General features: G+C 38.7%; 2 protein-coding genes across 2 annotated transcripts in view; both read left to right on the top strand.

The window, feature by feature from the left end:
* Positions 1–10,246, top strand: part of LOC131788504 (collagen alpha-1(XI) chain) — a 31,351-nt gene extending 21,105 nt beyond the window's left edge. Inside the window, exons 35-54 of the mRNA XM_066164968.1 lie at positions 26–79; positions 536–589; positions 1,017–1,070; positions 1,312–1,365; positions 1,945–1,998; positions 2,437–2,490; positions 3,362–3,415; positions 3,607–3,660; positions 3,773–3,790; positions 4,135–4,152; positions 4,641–4,658; positions 4,984–5,001; positions 6,083–6,115; positions 6,325–6,342; positions 6,837–6,887; positions 7,544–7,679; positions 8,476–8,582; positions 9,047–9,073; positions 9,265–9,423; positions 9,932–10,246. Coding sequence (XP_066021065.1) covers positions 26–79; positions 536–589; positions 1,017–1,070; positions 1,312–1,365; positions 1,945–1,998; positions 2,437–2,490; positions 3,362–3,415; positions 3,607–3,660; positions 3,773–3,790; positions 4,135–4,152; positions 4,641–4,658; positions 4,984–5,001; positions 6,083–6,115; positions 6,325–6,342; positions 6,837–6,887; positions 7,544–7,679; positions 8,476–8,582; positions 9,047–9,073; positions 9,265–9,423; positions 9,932–10,048 — 1,152 coding nt within the window. The 3' untranslated portion in view covers positions 10,049–10,246. The remainder of the gene's footprint in view (positions 1–25; positions 80–535; positions 590–1,016; positions 1,071–1,311; positions 1,366–1,944; positions 1,999–2,436; positions 2,491–3,361; positions 3,416–3,606; positions 3,661–3,772; positions 3,791–4,134; positions 4,153–4,640; positions 4,659–4,983; positions 5,002–6,082; positions 6,116–6,324; positions 6,343–6,836; positions 6,888–7,543; positions 7,680–8,475; positions 8,583–9,046; positions 9,074–9,264; positions 9,424–9,931) is intronic.
* Positions 10,247–11,358: 1,112 nt separating this feature from the next.
* LOC131788512 (DNA-directed RNA polymerase, mitochondrial) lies at positions 11,359–25,552 on the top strand. Its single transcript, XM_059105601.2, has 16 exons — positions 11,359–11,514; positions 12,112–12,962; positions 13,833–14,084; positions 15,028–15,457; positions 16,255–16,460; positions 17,061–17,222; positions 17,983–18,265; positions 18,668–18,908; positions 19,435–19,640; positions 20,114–20,304; positions 20,688–20,921; positions 21,935–22,210; positions 22,894–23,235; positions 24,288–24,376; positions 24,740–24,816; positions 25,203–25,552. Exons 1-16 carry the CDS (start codon positions 11,373–11,375, stop codon positions 25,250–25,252), a joined length of 4,032 nt encoding a protein of 1,343 aa, XP_058961584.2. The 5' UTR covers positions 11,359–11,372; the 3' UTR covers positions 25,253–25,552.
* Positions 25,553–25,637: the final 85 nt, after the last annotated feature.

Consider the following 25,637-nt stretch of genomic DNA (forward strand, 5'->3'; position numbering starts at 1 on the left):
TTGGGTTCAAACATTTGTGTTTTAGGGTGCAATCGGTCCACGAGGTTCCCCAGGACCCCGAGGTGCAAAAGGAGAAAAAGTAAGGAGTTAAATCTTTTCTCAGAAATTTTTTTTATTGCGGCAGTTGCTTAATCATCTAACTCCCAAGGTCTGGTAAGCAGTAATTCTCCTTCTGGAAACTTTATATTTCCTTTTAAATTAGTTAAGAGAATTTAATATTTTATCAATATTTTGAAATCACTTCTGAGAGTGTCTTCTATAGCGTAATGATAGTTGAACCGCGGAATCCGAGTGTCTGCAGTTTGGATCTCAATGGGTGATTTCAATGGTCATTATTTATTTATTATTTATTTATTTGTTGCAATATTTAAACAGGCTGGCCAAGCTCATGGGAATCTGCTATTGCTATTGTTAATATTATTTATTTTTTGTCTCCTACAGTCATACATTTGGCCGTAATAATTACAATGGGTGGTAGTTATTATTTATCTTACTATTATTTACTTTACTTACTTATTATTTATCTGATGTGCAGGGTAATATTGGAGCTGGAGGAATTGCAGGAGTCGCAGGTGCCCCCGGTCAAGCGGTACGTATCAAGTGACGACAAAAAAGGAATTTATTGTTCTGATAGTCCCCATCAGATAGTCTCCTTTATTTGGCTTGAACAGTTAAATGAATGGAATTTGTTCTTAGCCGATTCAGAATGTGTGTACAAGTTAACCATGTAAAGCGGGGCAATATGAGGCTGGCATACAGCACAGTATCACACCCACACCTACCAACAAACAAGTTTTTTTTTTTGTTTTTTTTGGTTTTTTTTTTTAACAAAAATTAAGAACGTAATTCAGGACCTTAGGTAGCCTAATTTTACCGTAAACACCATTTAAATAAGAACCTATGGAGGCTAACTTGAAAAAACCGAGGTTCTTATATGCGGGTTTTTTTAAATGAATACCATCTAAGGTTGATTTGATTTTGTAAAGTGTAAGTAGTTCTGTTTGTGTTTATTTTAGGGTGCTACAGGACCACAGGGAAGAGCTGGTGCCAAAGGAGTTTCTGGAAGAAAGGTTACACAGAATATCTGTTTTGTTAGATCGTAGATTTTGCGTGAGCTACCCCGTAATATCAGCGGCATCAGTTATTATATAGATCAGAGGTTAGTTACCAGTTATACTAATTTGAAGAACAAAGGCACGGCCAAGTGTTTCAGCGGTGCCTCGTTGCTATCAGAAATAAGAAAATCTTTAAGGAGAATTGGTCGCTTATGGTACCTACGCTTTGGAAAGTACCCTTTCTTTTTACTGGCAGGGAGATACTGGGGCCCAGGGAGCCGATGGCGAGAGAGGTTCAACGGGAAAAGATGTAAGTTGCTGATGAAGTCAAGTGTGTTACTGCATTAATGTGATAGTTTTGATTGAAGAAAAGTGTTTCGATACTTATCGAATTTAAATGCTGTGCAGGTTGGTTTATATTCACGCATGACCAGTTCTGATGGTTAACCAGTCGTCTAAAATCAGTTTGATCCTCCTTTGAGTTCTAAGTTCGATCAATACGTTGAAGATACTTTTCATTAAAAGAGTTTAAGGCAAAGTGAAAACTTTTGCACAAGCATATATAAGGTTGATCACATTTTCCTTTGATTTTTTTCGCTAAGACCTCAGATATGAGTTTATCTTTTGTTTTTTGTTTTCAATTTTTTTTTTATCCCATTCTGTTCTGGTATTTACCGATCTTACCGGCTTGTTCTCGTTTTACCTTAATATACTCTGAGACATGGCGGGCGGGGTGCGCATGGCGTGCTTTTTAGTGGGAATCTTGATAAATCTGCTGCCTAGTAGTTTGATAATTGTTTTTCTATCTCCTTGTGGAAGGGTATTGGTCATTTTCTTTCAGTTGTTAAAAACCTCAGTGGAAAAAAATGAACTTTTTTCATTATTACAGGGTGCTCAAGGCATGCAAGGTCAGCAAGGCGAAACTGGTGTCAAAGGGCACAAGGTGAGTTAATAGAACGAGTAATGGTTGAGTATAACTAAGATAACAGATACATATTTAGCAGTGGACTTGTATTTGATGGCTCGAATTGTCCACGGTTTCCGGGTCAAAAAGAATTTAGACTGTTAATTTAGTGAAGAAAGGAAAATAGGAGAACTTAGAGAAAAGCGCTCAGCGCAACGGGAATCGAACCCAAGCCACAACGGTAGCAGCCGAGTGCTTGCACCACTACACCTCTGCACCACTCATGCACTTTCCCTGGCTCGAGTATGGTGTCTCAATCGTGATTGAAATCTGCAGGTGAAACGACCACTCGTAGAGGGTGAAATCAAAAGCTAACCGTAAGGACACAGGACAGAAATCACTGCATTCATAAACAGAATAGCAGGTACCGATTTCATGTTGACCACTTGTTAACTTTTCTGTTTTGACTGTTTTTAGGGAAATCGAGGCCCTATGGGACCTGTTGGCGCCCCGGGAACCAAAGGACCAAAGGTAGTGTGTTAGAGCTGTCAATCAATGGCATATTTTGGTTTCAAACTGTCAGCTACTTACCATTGTTGTTGACTCACCCACTCACTAATAGTTTTGTTCAAATTCCCTTTTAAGCTCTCCTTCATAATGCATATATTTATTGATCTTGTTGTTGCCCCGTCAACTTTATTAATCTCTAAGACTTCATTCGAAGTATGTTTGAAAGAGCCACGTCTCTGTTCGTCCGTCTTCAAAATCTAGCTTGTATGAAAAGCTCGTCATTTTCCATTCTTGTTAATCTATTCAAACCTTAACCATTTAGCTCCCAAGTTCTGATTGTTAATTCTCCCCTCTGGCTGCTACACATTTCCTTGTAAATTAGTGAGGAGAATTTGGTGTTAGAACAAGATAACAAGTTCTACCTGATAAGTTTGAGTATTCTCATTACTTGATTGCTGGATAATGTATGGATATTGTAGGGAGAAGTTAACCCTTGAACTCCCAAGATCTGATTGTTAATTCTCCCCTTTAGATGCTTCACATTCCTTTGTAAATCAGTTACAAGAATTTGGTGCTAGATCAAGACAACAACCTCTAACTGATACGTTTGAGGATTCTCATAACCTGTTTGCTGGACTTTGTTCAGATATATATAGGGAGAAGTTACATTTTAATCACTTCTGGAATCAAAGGGTTAACCATTTACTTCCCTTTATTTGTCTTTTCCTTATTTTTTTCCCTGGTGGTGTTTGACTACATTAGCAAACGATTATTTGAAAAGTTGATTCTTTTTAGAGGCGATTCTCTCGCGCAAAATATGGCTCGAATTTTACTGATGTAACTTCAGAAACTCTTTTTATTATCAGCTCTAAATGTGTATTCCTTTGTTCAGGGCGAAATAGGAGAGGAAGGATCGAGAGGAACAAGAGGACCAAAAGGACCGAGGGTAAGTGCTCTCCACTTAGAGAAAAAAACCTTGCGGAACCAGCGTAGTAACTGTTTATGAAGTCTATGCATTTCTGTGTCCTCCCTAAGTCACTGCGCATACCTGGGACTGTTTATCCATCAGACTTCTACCATGGGTACTATGCACAGTTGATGTTTGTTTATTTGGTTCTTTATGTGTTTTTTTTTCAGGGTGTTAAAGGTGAAGTTGGGCCTTCCGGTCCTTCTGGTGTCCAAGGTGTACAGGTAAAGCCATAAACAAAAACTGGATAGATGCACATCCTGTTCTTTACCTTTTCTTAACCTATCCCACCCTACCCCACCATTTATTTCTTTTCTTTTGTCTTTAATCGAACAGGGTAGAGCTGGAGGAAGCGTGAGTTTTGTCACTCTAATTTTTTCCTTTTTTTTCTGTCTCTTTTTTATCTGTTAAATTCTAACTCAAAGAATGAATATTTAGTCGGAGGAAGTAGATTTTAATAAATGATAGTAAATATATGAAAATCATTTATGTCAACTGCGGACAAATTACCTTGGAGCGAGAATTGTTTTTCGTTAAGTGTGTAAAAATCATCCGAACTAGCCCCAGAGTTTTTAAGCCTTTTATGTAAATTTTTCCACCTGGTGATAGAGTAGAATAGTTGAACTTCAGGAGAGATAACACGTTTGAACTAATAATTCCTCTCAATGATTTTACTCTTCTGTTCGTATCTTTCGCAGGGATCTAAAGGACCCTCCGTAAGTATTGATTTCATAGCTAGTTGCATCCACTTCCAGGAATTTTAAAGTTCTGTTACTTTACATTTGATATCAGAATTGGAAAAATCCTACAGCGTCAGACAGAAACATTTCTTTTCTCGTTTCATTGTAACGTCTTTCTTGTTCATCTCTAACTCTATCCTTTCTTTCAACCGACCAGTTACATCCTTCGCAGCCCCTCTTTCGGGTGTCACACAACGTCGTCAAGGAGCGTTGTGTAACTCCCTAAGGAAGGCTTGCAAAGGAGGGCAGAAAACTGAGGTTTCGTTACATCTTGTGAGTTGGACCATGTATCCTTTCAGGCGAAAAATATTTGACGAAATCGAAAGAAATCGTACAATTTTGTAAAACTTTACGACGCTAGCTTGCTCAATGCTAAATAGAGCCTTTTCATGTTATTTTCTTTACCCTTTATCACTTAAATGTCTTTTCGTTGTTAAACGTCAGTTTTGTTGTTTTATTTTCAGGGAGAGCAAGGTGTCAAGGTAACGTTTCGCGTTAAATTTTGATTATTACTTTCGAGAACCACTTATACCTATTTAGCCAAGGAACGAGTACAAATGGGTCCACTTTAATTCGTTCGAATCACGATTAATTCAACTCTTCATTCACGGGTAACGTTTAAATACGAAATTCGTTCACATAGACATAAAATTTAATCTCGATTCGCAAATTTAAAAAAATGAAATCACGACTCACGAGAAAAAAAAAACCCTTATCACGTTTCACGTAAAAAGAATAGGCGACCCTCTTAGATTAATCAATTTTGTTTTATTTTGGTATTTATAATTGTGGTTTTCTTTCTTTTAGGGAAGAGTTGGTGCACCCGTGAGTATCCGTTTTTTCTTTTTCATTAGGGACCTTAAGCAGTCAGGACGGCAACGCCAAGGAAGACTTCGATTAAAAAATGAATTTCTGCCTTTAATTAGAGTTTTAAAAATTGCTGCATTTGTTTATCGTCTCATGCAGCTCCACACCTCAACTTCAGCATAATGTATAAAAGAAGCGTTGAGTTCCAAATGGAAATGAAAATAATTTGTCGTCGCGGTGTAGAAAGTTTTAAAACGCACATGCTGAGCTATTGTTCTGCTAATTAGATCTTTTGTTTTTCCATGTCCTCGTTGCCGTCGCCGTCGTGGTTTGCTTAAGGTCCCTATTGTCGCCCAGATTTAACGAGCACCATCAACAATATCCATTTCTTTGACTGAGACCCTTCTATAACTCATACGAAAACAGCCGTAGGCTGCCAAGTTTAGGTATATTCGTAACGAAACGCTCCTACCCCTAGTGAGTAATAATACAGCCACTACTTTAACCCTTTACACCCTAACATCAGTATGGATATTCACCATACTATATTTTATATATTTCCCGTGGTACTGACAAGGAGAATTTGGGTAACAATCAAGAGCTTCTTTAGCTGGGGATCATTTCCTTTATTCTTGTGACCTTAATGTTTGATGCAGGAGAGATAATTTAAGGAGAAATTAGATGCTGGTCACTCCAAGGAGTCAAAGGGTTAAAGTATAATTTGAGTGAAGCGGGGGAGGGGTGGGGGGGGCTGCCTGAGAAATTTGATGCTCTAGGGAGTCCTTTATAGCGCTCACAATTATATGTGCGACAAGGCAGTTTGAAGCTTACAAAACACTGACAGTCTCTCACTACAGGTGAATTTGTGTATCCTCGTCTCACAATCCCTATAAACTATGTTAATGTTTGTAACATAACCAAAACAACTTCACTTTAACTCCTTGGTAATGTTTTTTAACTGTCACTGATTCATGTATCGAGATACACATATAAAACTCTGTTTAGACAACTCATTTCACTAATATAGCGACATGTAAGTCGTTTCTATGTGTAGATTTCTACGCGGTGTTAACCTCGTTTTATTTTTTCCGTTACCCAGGGTCCCCCTGGTCCCCCGGGAGTTCCTGGCTCGGTAGGTGTATTTTTGATGTTATGGATTCATGAAAGAACAAGCCAACTGATAGCGTGATGATCGTAACAGTTAGGGAAAAAAAACGTTCGTATGACGAATCTGTTTTTATGTAATACCTTGGTTTTGAACATCATATGGTCATTCATCATGATATCCCAGTTGACACTAAACAGTTATCTTAAATTTTTTCTTTTTTTTCCTTTTTTCAGGTTGGCGGCCTGTTTGGGGTAAGTTTGTGTTATTCAAATGCATTATGTCACGTGTTATGTGATGACTGGGTCTATTCAATTATGGAGCAGTATTCAGGTCACATGATTAGAGCAGGAGTGTCGAAATTAATCCGGGATCGCTTTGGTTTTGCTTTATTTCGTTGTGTGATTGGTCCAGAAAACTCATATCACTTTCTTAAACCAATCAGATTCAAAACCAAAACCAATCGCGACCTGATAACTCGCATTTTCTCGCGTTTCAGGCAGGTTTCCTTCTCGTGAAATTTTCCTTGCTATGATTGGCTGTTCTGATTTCTTTGTTTTTGGTTTTATGGCACTCGATCGAAAAGCGCTCTATACATGGCTGGTTTCAGCCAATCAGAATAAACCTGACGACTTAATAAATATTGCAATCCATCGCAGGCGTACTATAATATGTGGTAAGTTTGACATCAATGTTCTGCAACGGCTAGAGATATTAACGCGTTGGCAAATGTTTTTTTGTCTTTTAGGGAAATTCGCGCAGAAAACGACGATCCGTTTCTAACAATGTGGAAGATCAGGTAATTTCAATCACTTTTTTCACCTTCAAGAGTACATTGCTGTGTTTTGTTTGACATGCGATGCACTAGCCTACGAGCGAGCGCTCATCATCAGCACTTCAAGACGCGCGTTTCTCCGCCCCCCCCCCCCCCCCCCCGAGTGAAGATTTCAGACGAGCTGGGGAGAGGTTTGCTTGTGGTCTGACACTAATAATGAGTGCTTGAATCGTCGCAGACCTCTCGCCAGCTTACGTTGCTCATGGTAAATGGCGTAAAAACGTTCGTACTGATGGGCAAATAACGAGGGTTTGGTTGCACTTATTAGGTTAACTCTTCCTAAACCTCCGGGGAGATCTAATTTTTTCCAGAAAATTTGCGACTCAAACCGCTTTGAGGTTGGGACATAAAGGTCTTAACTTTCGTTCATGTCAAAAGATCTACTCTTCCGATTTTTATGACACTTCAGTCAGCGAAAGATAGTGCCAATATTCCAAATTCTAACAGTTTCTCTAACATTTTCAATGTACCACAAAAATTTTTCTCGCGAAGGTGCTTCAACTTCCGACGAGTTGTCGTAGATACTTCGGAGAATGCGAAATAAAAGTTAACTCGCGATTTTGCGAACCTATGTTTATTACCAAGGTTAAATATCTTACAGTGATTGTTTTTGTTAACAGTTTGTCGAACTCACCATTGGTGTTCTGGAAGTCCTGGACATGCTTAAAAACCTGGAAACACCCCTTGGTGGATCAGCCAAAACTTCTGCCAGGACATGTAAAGAAATCATGCTTCTTAACAGCACGCTCCCTGATGGTAAGTACCTTTCATTCTTAAGACACCTCATCTAAAGCGGGCGGGCGACATACGGGGTGATACCGTACGACAGTCATGGCGAATTTAATCGCAAGTAAAATTGTCACAAACTCTTGGTGAATTCGTGCGTTGATGCCAGCGATTTGTCCCCTGGTCTACTTCGCGGGAATTTTATGCGTTCAACTATTGCGTGCAAACAAATTTGAAATAATATTTGGAGGGTTCGCCCTATTGTAAATTTTCTCCATTGCGACAAGTTCGCCCCTCGTTATATTTGACAGGTTCCCCCTTACAAATTCGCGCCCCCTCCCCCCCAAAAAGGATAAAAGTGGTAATAAATCTGAAAGACAGTGGCGCCAATCAAGTGTAAGTAAACAGGATAATGTTGCCGAACAAGGGGACTTAAAAACGGGAGACTTGCTGCCTTCATGATCACCGATCCGATTTTAGTGTTTTTTTTTTGTTCAACTACAACTTTTGCTCTTGTCCGCCAATTTGAGAAGTCTTGTGACAAACTAACTCAGCCTGATTAGTTCACGTAGCTGGGATAGCGCCAATTGGTTACGTCTTGTAATAAAACTCGTAAGGTCCGACTGGTCGACGTATCTGGTGTAACCCAGCGATCATCGTAGAAATTTGGTGGAACACGCTTTGGTGGTTAATGCTGGTAAATTTGATCGTTGATGCCAGATATAAGGAATTAAATACGCCAATTACCGCGATCGGCGTGTTAGATCGTCCAGAGTCTAGTTGGCTTTTAGTAACTTCGTGACCATGTCTTTAATTTTTATTCCAGGTAATTACTGGCTAGACCCTAACGGCGGCTGTGCAGAAGATGCCTTCCAAGCGGAATGTAAATTCTCTGCTGGAGGACAAACATGCATATACCCAAATCAGCTGCAGGTAAGAATCACTGAAGTTCTCTGTTCTTTGGTATTTTAAAAGGACTAGACGCAATTCCACCGGGACCGAAAGAAGAAACTAATACTTTCTATTATGTATGTGAAGCCCAAAAACTCCTTTTAGGGTTGACATTGTTGAAATGTCTTATTTGTTAGTCGGGCAGAACTTCAAAGGATAACAATTTTTTCAGTTAACTTTGAAACTTAGTCTTCCTAGCGAAATGTGACAGGAGAGTGAAATCGGTCAGTGAATAACGAATGCGGAAATATAGGTTTTGGTATTACGACATTCATGGGGAAAGAACACGTTATCACGGCGCGCAGTTACTTTTGTTTATTTCTTCTTCTGTTTGTTTGTCTTTTTTTTTTTGCCTGTTTAATCTTTGGTAAGTTTGTTCGTTACATGCTTTTTTCTCGTTAGAAGTGGGGTAAGGTAAAACCTGACATGCCCTCTTATAATTTCAGGGTGACAATTCAAGAGAGATCCTCAAGGTATTTACGCGTTTTATCAATACAAGAGCATGGTAACCTATCAACCTAAGAATTTAGTGAACAGTTCCTGAGGAAAATACTTTGTGCGGTTTAAAATGTTTTGCCTGTTTGCTGCCGGCCTACCCGTTGTGCCGTCAAATTTTGATTGACTGACTCTCTGTCTGTCTGTCTGTTTACTCCGGATTTTTTAGTTCTCCTACGAGGCAAGTCCAACACAGTTCAAGTTCCTTAAACTTCTGAGCAAGCAAGGTGTCCAAGACATCTCACATGAATGCCTTAGCAATGCCGATGACCTGACCATATCGACTTTTAACGGACAAAAGATCACAACAGATCACCCTAGATGCACGGTAAAAAATATTTATTTATAGATACACTTTATTGTCGGTAAGAGAAGACACCAGTTTACTCTGCTTGCTATGTTAACCGTTTTTAGAAAAATCCTGTTAGCTTGAACCTGCGGAAAGATGAAAAATAACCAGCCTTAAAAGGCCTCCCGGGAAAGCAGGCCCAAGTGTATTATATCTATCGAGAGAAGGAAGATATAAAGATATCTAGGGTAAAATTTTCCCCCTGAGAAGCGGGTCCAAATATTTAGGACTCGAAGTGATATCCGGGGTAAAATCCACACCCGGGGGAGCAGCTCAAGTGTGATATATCTAGGACTCGAAAGAACGGAGATACCAAAATGTCGAGGTTAAAATTTACTCACGAGAAAGTGGGCCTGGGCTTGATTTCATTAGGACTCGAAGAAACAAAGTTTCTAAGATATCCGGGGTAAAATTCACTCCTGGGGAAGCGGGCCCTAGACGGTTTGTGATATCCGAGATCTCAATACATTAATTTTTTTATTTTCAGAGCGGCCAGAACGAAGTTCATTCCATCGACCAAAAAGACCTACTTCCTTTGAAGGACATTTCCACCACACAACAGAAGCCAGTCAAATTCGAGCTCGGCCCAGTCTGTTTCCAATAAATTTGCATCTCTAGTTATTAACTTTATTGTAGTTCTTTGACTCAATATATTTGTTAACGAATAATTGGATACCCATCCTTCACTATGAAGAACGTTCCATAGAAAATTGAGCGAAATGCGTGAAAAGTTGGATTGGAAATTGTAGAGATGCTTTCTACTTTTGTTTGTGTTAGTATAAATAAACTGTACCTATTTTAATGTACACGTGTTCGTTTTTAGAGTTGTAAACATGTTTCAAAAACGAATTGTTTCAGCTTTATTTTTTACGTCTGTGGGTGTGTTGAAGATTATGTAGTGCAAGTATTTAGGCCAAATAAAAGAAGAACGACAAGCACACTTTTAAGTAGGCATGTGTCTGGGGTTTTAAAAGTCTGCCTCGCCTTTTCAAATATTTTTGTCAGTAGCAGAGAGCAGTTCGATCGAGTAGTCACAACCCCCAACCAGAACAGAGGAAATTTGCAAAGGTAAGCTTCCTGGAGGGCGAGAAAATGCGAGTGACTAATTCGCGGTTGGTTTTGGTTAAGCATCTGATTGGTTGAGAGGGCGGCACGAGTTTTCTAGACCAATCGGAAAGCAAAGTCAAACAAAACCACTGTAATCCCAGATTACTTTGGACATTCGAAACAACCGTGCAAATTGCTTTGATTTACTCCGTAAATCTCCCTCTTGTACTCGTAACCTATAGCTACGTGTAACCGTACCCTCCCACTCCCTTAAGGTGACACGGAAGCGTTTCACCCTGAGGGGGAGGGAACGGCCACATGTAGGCTAATAGAGTCATTGGTGTTTAAATCCCACTGAAGAAAAAACTGTGCCCCTTAATACATGAGATTTTCACGTGGAACTTTGCTGCAGTACAGCTGTTCAAAACAAATGTGGTTGATTGTCTATTGAGTGGACGCAAAGTTCAGAGAAGAGAAAAAGAAGTGGTGGCAGCTTTGATTTAGTTAGAAAGTAACATTGGATTCTTAGGGAAAAATCTTTAAATCGAACCAACCAACCAACCAAATCCAACTCCGAGCACTTCTATCTAGACCAGGGTTGAAGTTATTTTATTTTGTGAATTCTGAATTCTTTATCATTTTCGAAGCGGTTTTGCAAAATTAACTCGCACAAGCCAGCTGCATAATTTTTAGCACTACGAAAATTTTCTTATAAAATTGTCCTGTACTTCGGGGGTTCCTCCTCGATTCTACAAGTACTTAGCCATATGTACTTACAGTTACCGGGATTGCGTGCGTTCTCGTACATGACGTACTTATATATTACTTTGATACCCAACTGATCGCTATTGCGGACTCAGAATGGAAAATGGCGAGTGAATATGGCGTTTTTGCAGATTTGCCGTCGACATCGGCCAGTTTTTGGTGCAGGTTATTCCTTGGAGCGTTTATTGACAGGAAGAAGTTCCTTCAGCTCCTGTTTTTTACTACATCACAACGTACAGTTTGCACCTACGTGTTTAGGTAAGAATTCTGTAGACTAGAATATTCTTGTGTTTCAATCCTCACGTGTTGGCAGCTTGGTTGTGCGTTACATTACTACTACTGACTAGTTTGTGCCAATCGAAGCAATGTGAATTAAACGATTACGAAATGGAGACTTCCGTGGAGCTAAGCAAATTTATTTTGTATCACAGCAGAATTTAATCAGAATAAGCATAATATCGTGTCAGTCCCACGTGTTAGTTCGATCGTGACATGTTGTACACCACTTACTTTGCAATTACGCTATGATTACATGTGTGTCTTTTTGGATGCGAAGATTTACTTCTGTCTCCGGGTTTAATTTTAGTGTGAAGTGGTTGTAATTCATAACTTCATTGGTTTGTTATTACATGAATTTAAATAGCACTTTTGTTAATAATGTGCTGGCTAACGATAATATTGGCATTTAAACCAACTACGCATACATTATTGTACATCTCTAACAACAGTGTCCTATAGAGGTCCTAAGTTCCTCAAGTGCAAATACATTAATCAATATGGATATCTGTACTTGTATGATGTGGTATTATGTTTGGTACATTTTAACCTTTCTCTGTCTAATGTTGTTAAATGCAGCTAAGAGGAACTTGAAGAAAAGCTTGTTAGGGCCAAGGTCAAGTAATCAGCTGCTTACTTGCCTGTTTACTACTCAAGCACATCCTCTTCAACAACAAAATGCCATCCAGGTTACAAATTATGAGTCTTCGACTGACAACGAGCCAACACACACAAAGAAGAAAATTAAAGCCACAGGAAATAACACAAAGAAAAAGAATGTGAAGAAAAGTGAGGCAGTAAAAATAGTGAATGACACTGTGAAATCAAATGGAGATGAGAACATTATCAAAGAAATCAGTAATGAAGTGAAAAATCAGCTGAGTTCAGCTTCAAAATTAACATTACCTGTAATGAAGAAAATAAAGGGAATGGAGAGTAGCAAAGCAAAATCAAGAAGACAAAGCACTGATATTGTTTGGCCAAATGTGAGTAAAGATGACTTTGACACTAAAAAGAAAGTGGATCAAGTGTCAGTTACAAATAGAAAAGGACAGCTCAGTGGAACAAACAATACAAAAGCAAAGAAGAAATCTGATCCATCAAAAAAAATTATGGAAACGACAACCTCTCGAGTGAGTGGCGTAATTAATGATAATGAAACTCACTCTTTAGATTATAGTCCAGAGGTTGTTTTAATTGAAGCAGAGGAACATTTCCATGAACAAAGTAAATTTGAGGACATTGACGGCAGCGTTGATCAGCATGTATGCAATGTGGAAGTACAAGGGGATGTGGCAAAACCTCTCTATGGAAATGCACCTGGAGAATATTTTGAAGGACCTGCAAAATACAAAGATGGAACTCCAGGAGGAAGATTGTTCAAAGAGGAGACTTTGGCTGAAATGGATGCATACCTTTACCTTGGAAAAGTAAGTTGTCAACCAGAGTTTGAATTTGTAATTCTTCTTGATGGAGACTCAGGTATCTGACAGTTACTTTGCTTGGCATCTGAGTTTGGAAGGAGTGGGTCAACATCATGTTTTCATTTCATGGTTTAGTATTTGTGGGAAAGATTCTTTAGTCCTACGGTACCTGTTTCCGCCAAGAAGTATTCAGTTTATGGATGCTAGGGACTTGTTAGGAAAACCTCTAATGATATGTTGGCTAATTTAAAATTCACTGGCATCCCATCCAGGGAGAATAGCAAAACCCTTTTCTGTTTTGCACCTCAGAAACTGGAGTAAACCCATACAGTGTTGGCCTTTGAGCTTGAGAGTAGACTTGACTGTGACTACTTTTAGACCACTCACCCTCTGATACTGCTTGCCCTCTGTTTTAACCAAGGGTGTCTCCTTCTAATTTTAATCAACATTCTGTTTCATTTGAGAACAGTTAGAAACATTATGTACTGTGTGTAAAAATCAATTTTTCATGTGGTTTGTTGAATAACAAAGGACGCAAACCTGATGTGGGATCATATACTGCAATAATACTACATGTGTATTTCCAATCAGATCCATAATTTCAAAATTGTGGCTACTGTTTTAGTGGAATTAAAAATTGTACAGTCTGTATATGTTGTCAAATTGACTGGTTGGTCAGCTAGAATTAATGTGTCCAAGGGGGCCTTAAAATGTGCATACTGATCATTCCTAAATGTCAATTTGAGGTAAGATGAAAAATATCACAGCAAACTACACAATCTACATACTGGTATATCATTTTTTTTTTTGGCATAAAATGTTTTGAAGGTTTCAATATACTTGGATGTACTGATCAGTGTCCTTTTCACTCCCTAGCCTAAGGAAGCTGAAAAGTTGTTCAACAGATATTTGCGAATGGGTAAAAGGTTTGAAGTTGACACTTTCAACAAATTGCTTCATGGTTGGGCTCAGAAAGGCAACATCATGAGCATCAAGTTTTTGTGGAATTTATTGAACACTGAAGGACTAGAACCTGACATGGGAACATATGCTGCATTACTACATGGCTATGGAAAATATGGCAATAAAGAAGGAGTGCAAACAATTCTTGATGAAATGAAACAAAAGGTTAGCAAATGAATACAACTTGTACTTACATGTACATGTGTCTTCAGTCAAACAGTGCAATACCTGAATATGAAAGTGATCTTCGCAGTAATGAAGACTATTTAAGCAGTAGTAAAAATAAGGCCTTAAGAAAAACTTCAGGCCTGTATGGGATAAATTGTTTTAGGCTTTTGTTTTTACAATTACTGTTTATAAGTAGTGTTCATAACTGCAAAGATCACTTTCATCTTCATTTCTTAAAAACCACAGTTCACATATATGATTTCATGTATTCACATTCGTTAGTACGATACCTGTGCATTACTTTTTATAGGTGTTAGCCTATTAACTCACATGAATTACCAAGACAGAATTTCTTCGCAACAATAATACAATATCAAACAGACATGTGAGGAGAATAAAGAAAAATATCAGTGAGAGGATTATCAATTGATCCAATACCAAAATCTGTGAAGTAACAACATGAGATCTTGGAAATGGAAGGGTTAATAGCACTGTTCACTTGCATGTACATTTGTAGGAATTTGGTCATGACAATTCTATAATACTTATGTAAATTTGAAAAGGAAGATTGCATTTTGGCACCTAATTCCCATCCAGTTTTTTTTATTTATTTATTTATTTTTTTGGATTGAAGATACATGGAAAATTTTGAATCGTTTTACTTTGCAGGGTTTTTTTTGTGCAGGAACTTCTCTGGAATAAGAATTACTCAAAACATCTGTAAAAATTAGTACTTACCAAATACTTGTGCTACAGTGCATGGTATTTTGGAGGGTTCAAGAGGTTGTTTCTTCATAATGTTATGTTATTTGTGTTTCTCTGCTTTTAAACACCAATTTCAATTATGATAGATGACAACAAAAGCTGGGCTGTGGGGTTGATTGCTTGGGATTGATTTATTACTAGCATTTGTGACTTAGATACTTTGTGTTGTCCACAGGAATTTGATGTCAACAATATATTCATAAAATGCTGCCTGACAGAACCTCAGGCCAAGGGAGTTTCTAATGCAATAAAACTTGTGGATCCTCACTTCCAACCAGTTGTTAAGGAAGCACATAATCAGATCAGATACCCATCTCTGTTAAAATTGTGGTATTCTGACAGGGACAACTTGGATATTAAACTGAAAAGTGTCCCTGGTAAACTTGAAAGAGAACTAGATGAATCCAGACTTCAAGAGCTCTTTGAGGAACAAATATCGAGGGAACTTTCAGGATTCACACCAATCATGTCAATTGAAGATAACAAGGAACAGAATACAGAAAACCAGAGGCTGAAGGAAATGTTCTTGGACTGTCGTAGCAAGTGGAAGGAAGCCCTCATCAAGACCTTTGACAATGAAATGTACAAAACCAGATACTCAAGAGGTGTGAGGATTTTAACATCCATTCAATATTTTTTTGTTCGCTGTTCTGTGATATACAATTTTCTAAACTTACATCCCACATGATGAACTTATTCCTACAAGAGCTAATTCATGTGTAGAGAGCATTTTGCAGTTGTTGTAGATGAAGAGAAAAACTTGTTCATTTGTAAAGTTGCTCTGAAAAGCCAATATCCATTTCACCCATACTGTTAGCTGTTTTCAAACATTTGGTTTCATATGCTGGGAAAATATTTGAAGGGCAATCATCACAACAGTCTTCATTTAGCTTGAAATTTATCCTGGAAATCTATCCCTGAACAATGTCTGTTGCAGGAGGCTCACAGTGTTCCTTGAGGTTCACCCACAGAAAACTGTTTGCTTCTCAAAACATGCAATGTCCAAATGCCATACATATATTTAGATGAGAGCATACATGTACTTTCAGGCAGTTGTTTGTAAACTATTTAGCTAAATTATTATATTTCATGCTTTTTTTGTGATCAAATTATATGTGAGACTTACGGACTGCTCTACAGCTGCTGACTTAATCAACACAATCTTCTTTACTCCCCCTTCTACTCTATACTGAGATGAGAAAAGCTAAATTAGTAATCCCATAAGTGACATTTTTCTTTATTCTCGTCACTCGTCTGCATGATATTGTTTAGATGTAGTAAGGAGAAATTCTGTCTTGATCACTCATGGGAGTTTAAGGGTTAAGCATTTACTCTAGCATTCTAGGTACTTGTACATACTTGTAGACAATTGGTTTTAACAAGATTCATTATTTTTCCACAGGAAATCGCATACCTCCAAAGCATGCTTCATTCTTCCAAGTCTTTGAACCTGATGAGCTTGCAGACATCATTTTGGACACCATTGTGTTTTATGTCAAAGGGCGCATTGAAGGGGTGCCTTTGTATGGTATCAGTGGAGAATTAGGTTCAGTGCTCAATACAAAATACATTGTGAAACACAGAGTGCAGTCAGGGATGTTAGACAAGGTACATTGAACTGATTTACTTAGTATGTCAGGGGAATGGCCAGCCTATGGACCTCTAAGCCCAGGCCAAAAATTTTTTACCTCCTGCTTAACTTTTAGAATGTGAGTCTTGCAAGGTATGAAACAAAAAATTGAACTTTCTTAGGGTACAGGCCTACGTGTGCAACAAGGGGAGAAGCTGGCTATGCCCCTGTATGAGTTAATCATACTTACAATACTCAATCAAATATGAGAGTTCAAGCCCTCTAGCAAAATACAGTTAATCATTTGTTTATGATTCCCAAGCTGTTATGCAGAATTCCCTGGTCAAATTTTGATGCCTTGGCTTTTTTTAATTCAGATTTCAGAGTAGACCCATGATAGTATGGAATCTACAGTGTATTTGTTAGGAAGCACTTTCTCCTATTTCTTGACACCATAATCTCGCTTCTAAATTCTGTGATAATCAGTACTAAATAATTGCAAAAAATTAGGGGATTTTGAAAACAAGAAGTGTTTCACAAAGGTGCAGGCTGGCTTGTTTTGTCTGGTGAAGTTTTCAAGAGAAGCTGAGTAGCATGAAATGTTTAGGTTTTTTTTAATGTGCTATTTTAATCTTCAGATGAAAGCCATATATCTTGACTATTTCTCATATTTAATGGATGAAAAAGTTATGGCAACAAAGATGGCACGTGAGTTTTGGGATGAGATGGATGATATGTTACCACTTGGAGGATCATTGGAACAGGATGTTCCAAACTGGCCTTGGGCAGCAAAAGTTGTGGTATGTACATGAAACACAATTCTTTAAGCTTTAGAGGAATTGATTCAATCAGTGTTTCTAAACACTGATGGCATTATTATCATAAGTAACTACGTTTAGGAGTAGCTGAACGCTCTATCATTGGAGAGTTTCTCTACAATGAATTTCAGTCAGTGGCAAAAGTATCCTCTGGCTGGTCAGTGAGATACATTCCTTGACAAAGTCCTTTGATTTAAGGAGTTCTTGTTCAAACTCAACCCTTTAACTCCCAATATTTCATTAGTAGTTCTCCTTAGTTAGTGTCTGCCATACAGTCCTCATGATGTTTGTTTGGAGAATTTGGTATTGGATCAACTTATATTCCCTTAATTTATATTTTTCTTTATTCTCATCACTTGTCTGCTTGATATTGTATTGATATTGTATGGAAAAATTCTGTCTTGGTTACTCATGGGAGTTAAAGGGTTTAAGTGCCTCCTTCCCCACTTTGAACCTGAGTGGCATATAACCCTTTACACCTTAACATCATTGTCCATTTTCTCCATACTCTACTCTATACATTTCCTTTGTTACTGACAAGGAGAATTTGTTGAACAATCAAAGCTTTGTAGGCTGGGAATCATTTCCTGTATTCTCATGATCTTAATGAATGCTTCAGCAGTATTACTGTAAGGAGAAATTAGATGCTGGTGACTCTTAGGGTTGAGTATTAGATGCTATTTTCTAAGTTATTATCAATTATCAATTAATAACAACATGAAAATATTGCATACTTCCTCAGTTTGGCTGTTCACTGGTAGAATGCTTCCTCAAGACAGCGCAAATCAATGTAAATCTCTTCAACAATGGTCCTGAGAAGATGCTTCCAGCTTTTTATCACACGTATGAATTTAAAATGGACAAGAGGTATGGAGTGTTGAAACCTCATCCAATAGTTTGCAAATTGTTCAAGGGGTACCTGGCGAAGCAGGGGGAGATTTCCATGGAAACAACCTCAGTGCCAATGTTGGTGCCACCTCGGCCTTGGCGTGCTACCAAGGATGGGGCTTACCTCATTTTACCAGGTTTGAAAAATATTTGAGATATTCCTAAACATTATGATTTTATCAATTCATTCGTCAAAAATTGCCATGTTAGTGACTCTTATGACCATCCCTTTTAAGTACATTGAAAACATTTTAAATAAGTAGATATTCAGATATATAGGTGGAGCATATCGTGACATCCCGATTAACGGCTGCGAGGAGGCTATTCATCGATCAGTCTAAGTCTATCCCAGTCTCCTTCACAACCGTTGTTTGGTCTCGTCACGCAACCGCTCTCTTTCACACCTGGAAGAGAACGCGTTGCGTAACAAGACTAAACAACGGCTCTGAAGGAGACAAAGTCAGTCTATTCCCAAAGTTGATTTGTCTGTTTGAGGATAATGATAAAAAAACCAATTATTTGTTGTGGTTTTTTCACAGTTGAGCTCATTCGCAGCACCGGCGATGAAGATGGTCAATATGACAAACTTCTGGAAGAAAAGACAAACAAAGAGGATTTGGTGGCCATATTTGACTCGCTGAATTTTCTTGGAGGATGTGCATGGAGAACAAACAAACGAATCTTAGATCTTGCCATCCACATGTTCAACAACGGCGGAAACGAGGACTTAGCAGTGCCAGGGCCTGTTATTCAACCGGAAGTGGATTCCATATCATCCAAGTGAGTGTTAGTTCATGGCCAGGTTGTTCAAAATATGGTCGAGTTAACCTTGGCTTAGAGTAAATTTAAGTTTGGTTTGTAGATTTTGGTTAACTTTGAAGAAAAGTTTACTGTTGACATGGTTTTTAACTTTCTTCAGTTTTTTCAGCAATGAAACCTTGAAAACTTTTAGAAAAAAAATAGACCCTTTTGTGCAAGAGTCGCGTACATAATGCGATAATCTCTCTAGAGAGTCAATTATTTCCAGTTGTTGATGTTGAATTAAATATATAAAATACTGTAAACTGGTTTCCGGATTTTGAAAAAGTATAAAAAACGAAACTCCTAATTAAGTTCTGTTAGAGGCTTTCCATCATTTCCTTTCATTTCACCCTTTGCTGGGTGAAATGTTTACTTGCAGGTTGGATGAACTTTTGTCTAAGTGGAACCATACTAGAAATTTTCATTGAATTATGAGATATTTGTAAATAGGTTTTATTAATTCAATACATCGTACCTCTCACAGTCTGTATCATTCATTCCTCAGGACAGACGATTTACAAGAGAAAAACAAATTGGTACGTGAGAGGAGATTAGCCAAGAAGGTGGCTCGTGAACAGTATTCTCTGCGCATGTCCGCGCTGTATAAACTTTCTGTCGCAAATCATTTTCGTGATCACGTGTTCTGGCTGCCAATCAATCTGGATTTTCGAGGAAGAGTGTATCCCATTCCCCCACATTGTGCGCATGTCGGTGAGTACTGATTCTGCTTTTGTACGTTACGAAATACATTTGGGTCATTTTCTGCATCGCATACTTTACTTGTGGGTTCGAAACGCATCAGGTTTCACTCGTCCATTGGAAAAGTACTTTTAACCCTTAAATCTAAGACAGACTGGCTTCTAATTTCTGCTTACCATATCATCCCTGAATCAAACCATTTGACGAAGCTGTTGAATGTTTCACAAATTCTCCTTTTCAGCACCTTAGGAAATGTATAAAGAATAGTATAGAGAATATGATTACTGATGTAAGGTGTAAAGGTTAAACTGAATAAGATAGACGGTGAATTTTTTCCTCCGCATCAATAATTTCGAACAATCTCTGTGTCTGGTATCAAGGCTTTGATACCAGATTTTATTGATACGATTATTTTTCTTCTTATCATTTCGTTTGTGGGCGTTTTCCTTCTTAACCTCAATTTTATTAACTTTGTCTCTGTTAAGGGGATGACTTAAGCAGAGGAATGCTTCAGTTCGCTAAAGGAGTTCCTCTGGGAGAGAAGGGCCTGGACTGGCTCAAAATACATTTAGTGACGTTGCACGGTGCCAAGAAGAAATCATCTTTGCAAGAACGTTTGGATTACGCCAATGAGATCATGGATGATATAGTGGATTCTGCTGAAAACCCTCTGATGGTAAATACACCAAGAGCAGAGAAGAATTCTGATTGGTTATCGAGAGTGAAAGTTAACCTATCAGCTGTAACGGACGTTGATAAAGAAGCTGTCGTCTCGAAATTCAATGAGCTTTTAGGATCTGATGGCAAATTCTCTACAACTTTAAGTGATGTATATTTTCCTGAAAAATGATAATGAGAGCGAATTTCAATAAGTGCTCATAATAATCCAGGATTACATTGGTTTTGTTTTATTTTTACTTTTGCTTATTGTTTGGTTCTATGAAAGCCGAGAAGAACTTAGAGGGTTCTCTCCACTTTAGCGAGAGTTGACACTGATGTTCAGATAAGGCATTTTTTCATATCTGTGCCCTTGGTGGTAACGTTCCTTTCCCGTTACAGGGTCGAGGCTGGTGGAAGACAGCGGACGATCCGTGGCAAACGCTGGCCACTTGCATGGAGATCGTAGACGCTATGCGGTCCCCAGACCCCGCGCAGTATATTTCCCATCAGCCAGTTCACCAGGATGGCTCGTGCAATGGTTTGCAGCACTACGCTGCCCTGGGCCATGATAGTTATGGCGCAAAGCAAGTCAATCTGATGCCTGCTGATCGACCTCAAGATGTTTACGAGGAGGTATTTTAAAACAAACCGTTCTTTCGCCAACTAAGATTGTTTTAAACCTTTCACTCCATAGATCTCATCAGTAATTCTCCTTACTGTCTGCTATAAAATTCTCGTGATGTTACTTCGGAGAATTTGGTATTGGATGAACTAATAACCCCATAAGTGATATTTTTGTCTCTATTCTCAGTACTTATGAGTAGAAATTCCGTCCAGATGTCATGGGAGTAAAACGGTTAAAACTACCTTTAACATTAATCGCGTTAAGTCTTAACAGAAGCTTATAAATAATATGTGAAGGCAGTCATGTGTCTGTGGATGGACATTAGGGACCGCAACGCCAGAAAAGACGTCCATTCAAAAATGAATTTAAATTTATAGTTCGAGTTTCGTAAATGGCTGACTGTTTACCGTCTCGAACGGCGCCACACCTCAACTTCAGTTTAACGTATGTGAACAGCGTTGAAATCCATTTAGAAACTTGAATAATTTGCCGTTTGGCTTACCGTACACAGAGCACGGAAACTGTGTTGATTTCTTGTTGTTGTGGTAACGAGTACGGCTTAGAAATGTACAAAATTCTAAAGTACACCTGCTTAGCTATTCCTCTACTAATTTGATCCTTTGTATTACCACGTCTTCCTTTCCATTGCCGTCTTGGGTTGCTTAAGGTGCGTACTCACTGAGCCTCGCATTAAGGCTGTTAGCATATTACGGTGAACGCTCGCCAATAACCAATTTGGCTCAGGTTGTTTTTCCGAACTTAGCGTCCTTTATTAGTTCAATTTTTTTTTTCATTCTCGTTTTAAATGGTTCCTCTCAAGGTTCTCTAGATTCTCTCTCTCAGACTCTTCCTATGACTGATCATACACTATGGTTTTCTTCTTGGGCACTCCATATAAATTATTCATTTCAACTTAAATTGAAGCATTGGTTTGTGAGTTTAGGAACTTGATATGTGTAGAACAGACTAAATGCCCTAAACTGCACAACATGTGTTCTATTACTTGTTTTCTCTCCTGTAGGTAGCAAAACTTGTCGAAGCAACTCGAGCACGTGACGCTGCCGACGGTAACGAAATTGCTAAGGACCTGGAAGGAAAAGTCACGCGCAAAGTGGTTAAACAAACAGTGATGACCATCGTTTACGGCGTCACTTTCGTCGGCGGCCGACTACAGATCGAGAGACAATTGCGAGACTTAGATATGGACCCGAAGCTGGTTTTTAAATGTTCTCATTACCTGGTGAACAAGGTTTTTGCCAGCATCGGAGAGATGTTTACAGCAGCAAGTGCCATTCAGGTTGGTTTTGTTTTAGAGATACTTGGTGAACACTACGCGAATTGAAAAGTGATTTTGTTTTCCCCAGCCTTGGCGTGAGATGCAGAACTCAGAGAACAGTGATTTATCGTTTTTTTACCATTTTTTCCCATTTTGTGCCATTTTTACCGTTTTTGATAAATATTTTTCCAAACTAAGTCCAGTGCCATACGAAGAAACATTTCGTGAGGATTGCAAACATTCTTGGGCTGTTACTGCATTAACTGAGCTGCGTTGTAATGATCATGAAAGGTAAAGGACTCTTAGTTGGTCTCAGGTTGGCAAAAAATAGATGAGACCACATCCTGAGACTTACTTAACCCCATGATGTCTCCCACGAGTGACCAAGACTGAATTTCTCCCAACTGTATCAATACAATACCAAGCAGTCCAGTCATGAGAATAAAGAAGAGTATCAATTTGGGGATTATTAGTTGATCCAACGACGAATTCTCATAACTAACATAAGAATTTTAAGGCAGACAGTAAGGAGAATTACTAATGAGATCTTGGGAGTTAAAGGCTTAAACAGTGTCGATTTAAATCTACTTCATGTGTCCTTAATTTAACCCAGGGAATAGAGACACTTTCTAGTAAGCTTTTAGGTTTTTATAATTTTATTTTATGTTTTTATGCTAATTACAAGTTAATTCTTTTTCTTGCAGAACTGGTTTGCTTCATCAGCCACACAAATCGCCTTAGTTGGTCACTATGTAGACTGGTACACTCCCCTGGGACTGTATGTCAGACAACCTTACTGCAAAAAGCCTGTTAGACACTCCATAAAAACTAATCTTCAGTGGTTGCTGCTAAAAGTGAAAGGGCTTCCTGATATTCCGCCCGACTCGCGGAAACAGCGCGGGGCCTTCCCGCCAAATTTCGTTCATTCCCTAGACTCCACGCACATGATGCTTACCGCGCTGTATTGTCAGCGGTCTGGGTCGACTTTCGCGTCTGTGCATGACAGCTTCTGGACCCATGCGGCCAACGTGGGTGTCATGAATCGAGTAAGTTAAACGGAGATAAGGTGACAGCCAAGCAGAGACCTTATTTAGGGGAATCTCAGAATATAATCTTTGCGGGAATAGTACTTGCGCATCAATCTCTGTTACAGCTATAAAGTATACTCATTAAATGCGCATGTTAGAACTGCCTGAACATGCAAGCATAGAGCACCACATGTCTTCGGAATGGTAATCTTAGGTCACAAATGCTGCTCGCAAAGGACTAAAATTTTCTAGAGGTTACCCAGATGAACGGGCTCTTTTATTTGTTGGGTTGGATTTGAAGGCATTGCAAAACTCTCACTGCTCTCGAGGAGGAGGAGTAGATTTTAATGAACTTATTTATAAATAGGGTTGCTTACTGTGCATGCTAGTCCTATGTAGTTCCTTTTGAGCAAGTTCTGTAAGTTCTATTCTGTTGTACCTGCATTGGCTTCTTTTTTTAAGGAGATTTTACATCGGAGGAGTTTATCTAAAAATGTTTGGATACGTCGGTTTGTCATCTGCTTTGAGACAAAGAATGTACTCTCTTAAAATTGTTGTATATTCTTAATTTAGTTAATTTATTGGTATTCATATTTGTTGTTTTTTTTTACTGACTGGCTGCCCTAGGGAAAGATTGACTGGCTGACAAACAGACCGACTGAGCGAAAGAATGACCGACCGAATAACTGACTGACTGATTGACTGCCGGAGGGAAATAATGACTGACTGATGACTGAGTGAATGAATGACTGGCTGACTAACCTAGTGATTGAGTGAAAGAATGACTGACTGCCTGTCGACTGACGGAGTGAAAGAATGACTGCCTGACTGTCGACTGACGGAGTGAAAGAATGACTGGCTGACTGTCGACTGACGGAGTGAAAGAATGACTGGCTGACTGTCTGACCAACTAACTGAATGAGTGAAAGAATGACTAGCTGACTGACTTACTGTCAGACTGGCTGACTAACTGACTGAGTGAAAGATGACTGGCGGACAACCAGACTGATTTATTAATAAACCGACAGATTGATTGATTGACTAACTGATAATTGTTTTGCCATTTTCAGATTTGCCGCGAGCAGTTTGTCACACTCCACAGGGAACCCATTCTTGAGGAACTTCAAAACCACTTCGAGAAGAATTATGCTAATTTGAAGTAAGATAATTGTTTCTCGTTACGTCTCTTACTCTGCAGTATCTTATCAATCCAAGGTTACAGCCTGAAGAACTGCTTTAACCCGTTGTGTTCGTGGCTGTCTTGTCGTTGCTTAGCTGAACATGTAACATTGAGACTAGACTACGATTTTTCCCTTCTTTTCGGCGAAGTCCATCGCACGGGTCCAAAAAATTCAGGGAAAAAGATCGATGTTTGCGCGTCGCGCAGAACTCTTTGTATTAGACGCACTAACATCAACTCTTTTTTTGACTTCCGAAAAGGAAGGACTGTTCGCAGTTGGGACAGGAATTGTTTTGTTTTATTTTATTTTGACGCTTAATTAACAAGACACTTTTGTTACAGGCTTAATCGTCCGTTGAAATCGAAAAACTCAAAAGTGGAAAGAACGCGCGTATCATTTGATGGACGACCTGAACTTGGTAAGTTTTTGAACGGCGTCACAGAAGTTATCCTGATACAAGTGCAAATGAGCATTCTGGAGATGATTTTTTTCTTAGTTTTATTGTACACCATCACGATTCTTCAATAGACTTTAACATTGGCGATTATCATCGCGACTCTTTTTCAAGAGAAGGTGTCTCTTTGGGCCACCCGCGCCTTTTTTTTTTTAACCTGGGGGGAGAGGAAGGGGGTTATTTTTTCCTTACACTAATTTTTTGTATGTACCTCACCCTATCCTTGCTCCTGCCGAAAATTTTCTGATGGCCTTACAGCTAGAGTGATATCATTAAAAGAGAGCTTTTCTCTCTGCTTTAAAAATGACTGATCTAGTTGTAATTCTTTTCTATTTTTCACGATCTTTCAGGTGATTTTGACATCAACGAAGTCCTGCACTCCACGTACTTTTTCTGTTGATCAGCAAAAGAATTGAAGGACTCGATCAATCAATGAGATAATGAAGAATCAGTTTGTCTCATGAAAGGATCAGCCCTATGTGGGTTTATTTGAAATCAATCGACACTTTAGGATATTACGTAACGAACACATTCGGAAGAGAAAGGCTTCGTCATCAGTCTATGTGAAGAAAACGCCATCTCTTGGTCTTATGACGCTTATTTATGTTTGCTCTTGGGCACAGTAAATGAACAATATCACCATGGAAACCATGATAATTCCTTTTCTCAAGTAATTTTGCATGGCCCAAGTACTTCAACGCCAAAAAAAATAAAAATTTTAATTTTTTATTCGTTACAAAGAAATGAACATTTTGTTCATTTCTTGTCCTGTATTTAATTTCTAT

This window comes from Pocillopora verrucosa, chromosome 4 (genome assembly GCF_036669915.1).
Source record: "Pocillopora verrucosa isolate sample1 chromosome 4, ASM3666991v2, whole genome shotgun sequence".
Lineage (NCBI taxonomy): Eukaryota > Metazoa > Cnidaria > Anthozoa > Scleractinia > Pocilloporidae > Pocillopora > Pocillopora verrucosa.

Coding starts and splice junctions, on each gene's coding strand:
- LOC131788512 (XM_059105601.2), top strand. CDS start 11,373: ATGGCGTTTTTGCAGATTTGCCGTCGACATCGGCCAGTTTTTGGTGCA. Junction 17,223..17,982: donor CTTGGGCAGCAAAAGTTGTG/GTATGTACATGA, acceptor ATACTTCCTCAG/TTTGGCTGTTCACTGGTAGA. Junction 18,909..19,434: donor GTGGATTCCATATCATCCAA/GTGAGTGTTAGT, acceptor TTCATTCCTCAG/GACAGACGATTTACAAGAGA.